The following is a 5,000-nucleotide window of genomic DNA, read 5'->3' on the forward strand; positions in this document are numbered from 1 at the left end:
TGGTACTAGTGGTTCTAGTACTAGTAGTAGTAGTGGTACTAGTAGTAGTAGTGGTACTAGTAGTAGTAGTGGTACTACTAGTACTAGTGGTACCACTAGTACCACTAGTACTAGTACTAGTGGTACTAGTAGTAGTAGTATTGACCTGGTCCCCGGCGAGGCGCTGGAGCAGGGGGATGGTGGTGTAGGTGGTGTAGTAGTACTAGTAGTAGTGGTACTAGTAGTAGTAGTACTAGTACTATTAATACTACTAGTAGTACTACTAGTACTAGTGGTACTAGTAGTAGTAGTGACCTGGTCCCCGGCGAGGCGCTGGTGCAGGGGTATTGGCGCCTCGTGGCGCCTGGCCCTGAGCGGCGCGGCCACCATCAGCAGCACCTGGCCACGGTGGCTGTGCCGGGGAGCTCCGGCGGCGTACAGCGCCGCGGTGGGGCCCAACGTCACCACCGACACCGAGTAGCCTGCGTGGACATCACCAACATCACCAACATCGACAACATCATCATCACTAACATCATCAACAACATGAACATCATCACTAACATCATCATCAACAACATCATCATCACTAACATCATCAACAACATCAACATCATCACTAACATCATCATCAACAACATCACCATCACTAACATCACCAACATCACCACCATCATCACTAACATCATCATCAACAACATCATCACTAACATCATCATCAACAACATCATCACCATCACCAACATCATCATCAACAACATCACCATCATCACCACCATCACTAACATCACCATCATCACCAACATCACCACCATCACTAACATCATCATCACCATCATCAACAACATCACCATCACTAACATCACCAACATCACCAACACCATCACTAACATCACTAACATCATCACCATCACTAACATCATCATCATCAACAACATCACCACCACCATCACTAACATCACCAACATCACCAACATCACCAACACCATCACTAACATCACCACCATCACTAACATCACTAACATCATCATCAACATCACCAACATCAACAACATCATCATCAACACCATCATCACCATCATCACCATCACTAACATCACCAACATCACTAACATCATCATCAACAACATCATCACCAAAATCACTAACATCACTAACATCATCATCACCACCATCATTACTAACATCATCATCAACAACATCATCATCAACAACATCATCAACATCATCACCACCATCACTAACATCACCAACATCACCACCATCACTAACATCATCACCAACATCATCACCAACATCACCACCACCATCACCAACATCACCAACACCATCACTAACATCATCATCAACAACAACATCATCACCACCATCACTAACATCACCAACATCACAACCACCATCACTAACATCATCATCAACAACATCATCACTAACGTCATCATCAACAACATCACCAACATCACCACCATCATCACTAACATCATCATCAACAACATCAACATCATCACTAACATCATCATCAACAACATCACCATCACTAACATCACCAACATCACCACCATCATCACTAACATCATCATCAACAACATCATCACTAACATCATCATCAACAACATCATCACTAACATCATCATCATCAACAACATCACCATCACTAACATCATCATCGTCACCATCAACAACATCAACATCATCACCAACATCACCAACATCATCATCAACATCACCAACCTTATCACCAACATCACCAACATCATCACCATCATCACCATCATCAACACCATCATCACCATCACTAACATCACCATCACTAACATCATCATCACCAACATCACCATCATCATCATCACCAACATTACCAACATCATCACCGTCATCATCACCAACATCACCAACATCATCACCGTCACCATCACCATCACCAACATCACCATCACCAACATCACCAACAACATCACCAACATCATCATCATCAACGTCCTCATCACCATCATCATCACCATCATCAACATCATCATCATCACCAACATCACCATCACCAACATCACCATCACCAACATCACGATCACCAACATCATCACCATCACCAATATAATCACCATCATCGCCATCATCGCCACCATCAACATCGCCAACACACACACACACACAGACACACACAGACACACACAACAACAACAACCGCCATTCGCCGCTAAGTGGTGGGGACGTCACCACGACGCTTGTGCCAGGCTATGTGCACCCTGAGGCCACGTGAAGTGTCGAACGCCCGCTGGCAGGAGGTCACGGGGCAGACCCAGGTGCCACGGGTCGACTGACTGAGATGACTGGCTGATGCACCACCTGTGCCCCCTACTGTGCCAACCTGCTGTACTTTAGCCACCCGGCGCTCCGCTTGTTGTTCTGAGCGTCGCTCCTCCGCCCTCCAATGTTGTTGGAGGGCGACTACCTCCAACTGCCCAGTAGCGTCCTCCACAGAGGCCGATCTTGACACCGCTGGTACCAGTCATCAGCAAGTCCACTCAGCTCCACGTCCTCCTGTACCACATCACTCCATCTCTTCTCTAGCCCGTGCCGCGCCCGCTTAGCCCACTTAATCCGGCCGAACAAAAGCTGTTTTGGCATGCGGTGGCTGGGCATGCGGGCTACATGACCCAGCCATCGCAGCCTTGCCCGCCGGAGGAGCTCACCAGTGGGACCTTGCCCAGATCTTTCAAGGATTTGTGAGCTCCTCACACAATCCAGTCTGGTTAAAGCCAGGATGGATCGTAGGCAGGCCAGCCTAAATGTTTCTAACCGGCGAAGATGTTCCTGAAGCTTAGTGCGGAGCGACAGACCAGGTAGCTTCCACACAGCGTTATGCAACCGATGAAAAGATATTGCCGCTCGACTGATTCGGAGTGAGACCTCTGCTGTTAAACTGGAGCCAGTCATAAGCACACTGCCCAGGTATGGGAAACTCTCCACTCTCTCCACAACTGCCCCACCACCGATTGGGAGTTGTGGGGGTGGAGTGTTCGATGGTACAAAATACCCAGGCATGTGCTTAGTTTTGGTGGGGCTGATGGTAAGACCCCACCTCTTAGTGGCACGCTCCAGTCTCAGCAGCAGCGTCTCCAACTCCTCCTCTGAATGAGCAGCTATTACCAAATCATCAGCATACATAACGTGGTTGAGCAATAGGGAGCCATCCCTTGACCGCACCCGGGCGTCGATCAGCCTCCCATTATATCTGTACCATATGGAGATTCCCCCGGTACAGCTATTGAAGGCTTCACGAACTACGTGGTCAAAATAGATGTTAAATAATGTGGGAGCCAGAGGACATCCCTGTCGCACCCCAAGGTTAACAGGGAATGGCTCTGACTCCCGGCCACGTAGTTTTACCCGGGCCCGCTCACCATCATGAAGGTCCTTAATGATCATGAGCAGAGGGTCAGGTACTCCAAAAGCACGAAGAACAACCCAGAGCCCAGGCCTACTGATGGTATCATAGGCCTTGACCAGGTCAATAAAGCAGAGATGTAGGTCTTGTTGGAATTCCCTACATCTCTGCTGTAGCAGACGGACAGAAAATATGGCATCTGTGCAGGACCGCCCTTTCCTGAAACCGCATTGGGGCTCCGCAAGCCTCTCCTCAGCGTACCTGGCAAGGCGATGTTGAATAATCCTTGCCAGGACCTTTCCCGGCACACTGAGGAGTGAGATGCCCCTGTAGTTGTTACAGTCTGTGCGGTCCCCCTTCTTAAAGAGGGGGACCACCAGGGCATCCTTCCAATCCTGCGGAACCCGTCCAGTGGTCCAGACTGTTGTTATGATGTCATATAGGGCAGTCTGTGCACAAACGCCACCCTCCCTCAGCATTTCGCTTGGGAGATCATCTCTGCCCGCTGCCTTTCCTGGTCTCAGACTCCGGATCGCCTTCAATACTTCCTCAACAGATGGCACCTCAGCCAGCCACTCACAGGGGGTGACTTCTTCCAATATTTGAGGCACCGCAGCCTCAGCAGGGTCATCCTCACTTTGTGCCACGATGTTTTCCTGGCTGAGGGATTTTCCCTCCCCCAGGACCTCACAGAAATGCTCAGCAAATCTGCAAACCTGTTCCTGGGGGTCAGAGATTGGGTCACCGTTTTTTCCCCAAATGATGTAATAGGTGTGGCGCTGCAGATTACTTTTTTGATGGAGTAAAATAGAGATTTGTGATCACGGGCCACTGAGGCAGACTCCATCTCCTCAGCAACCCGCGACCACCACCCATCCTTGCAGCGCCTCACGGCTCTCCGAACCTCCGAGCGAAGGCTGCGGTAGGCCTCCTCATTCTCTGACGTGGGATTCTGTAGCCGATGAGAGTGGGCCTGTCGCTTTTTCTCAACCATCCTGAACACCTCCTCTGTCAGCCAGGGTCTCTGGGGAGGTCTGGACCGTGTACCCAAAGCAGCCATTGCAGCTGCATGAGTCACAGCCCTAAACCTCGCTCATTTACCCTCGACATCAGGAGGAGTCGGGGATGATGCCAATCCCAGCTGCAAACGATGATGAAATTCTCGCTTGCAACTTTCATCAGATAACTGAGACCAGGCCACTTTAGGTTGGAATGGGGTCCTGGGTGTACACCCACCACCAGAGTGGAAGAATGGCAAAGGCGCATCTGACTAGTCGATGGTCAGAGGGCAGATCAGCTCCACGGTAGGCCCTGGTGTCAAGGACATGGGCTCGCATCCGCTGATCCGTCACTATGTAGTCCAGCAGATGTTCTTGCTTGGACCCGGCATGCATCCATGATGTTGTGTGGATGTGCCGATGCCGGAACAGCGTGTTGGTAATTACAAGCCCATGGGCTGCACAAAAATCTAGCAGCCTCCTACCGTTATTATTGAGCTGATCTGGCCCATGCCCTCCAATCACTCCACCCAACATGATGACTCTATCCCGAGGGGCCACTTTAGCCAGCACCTGTGACAGGAGGTCATAGAAGGCATCTGACTCATCGGCTTTGCCTGCATCCCTCCATGGATGTT

General features: G+C 50.0%; 1 protein-coding gene across 1 annotated transcript in view; it reads right to left on the reverse strand.

The window, feature by feature from the left end:
- Positions 1 to 5,000, reverse strand: part of LOC116936888 (integrin alpha-L-like) — a 179,319-nt gene that overhangs the window by 83,219 nt on the left and 91,100 nt on the right. The window contains exon 12 of the mRNA XM_076057808.1: positions 146 to 461. Coding sequence (XP_075913923.1) covers positions 146 to 461 — 316 coding nt within the window. The remainder of the gene's footprint in view (positions 1 to 145; positions 462 to 5,000) is intronic.

The sequence above is a fragment of the Petromyzon marinus genome, chromosome 84 (genome assembly GCF_048934315.1).
Source record: "Petromyzon marinus isolate PM22_M1 ecotype Great Lakes invasive population chromosome 84, UKy_Petmar_22M1.pri1.0, whole genome shotgun sequence".
NCBI classification, from domain to species: Eukaryota; Metazoa; Chordata; class Hyperoartia; order Petromyzontiformes; family Petromyzontidae; genus Petromyzon; species Petromyzon marinus.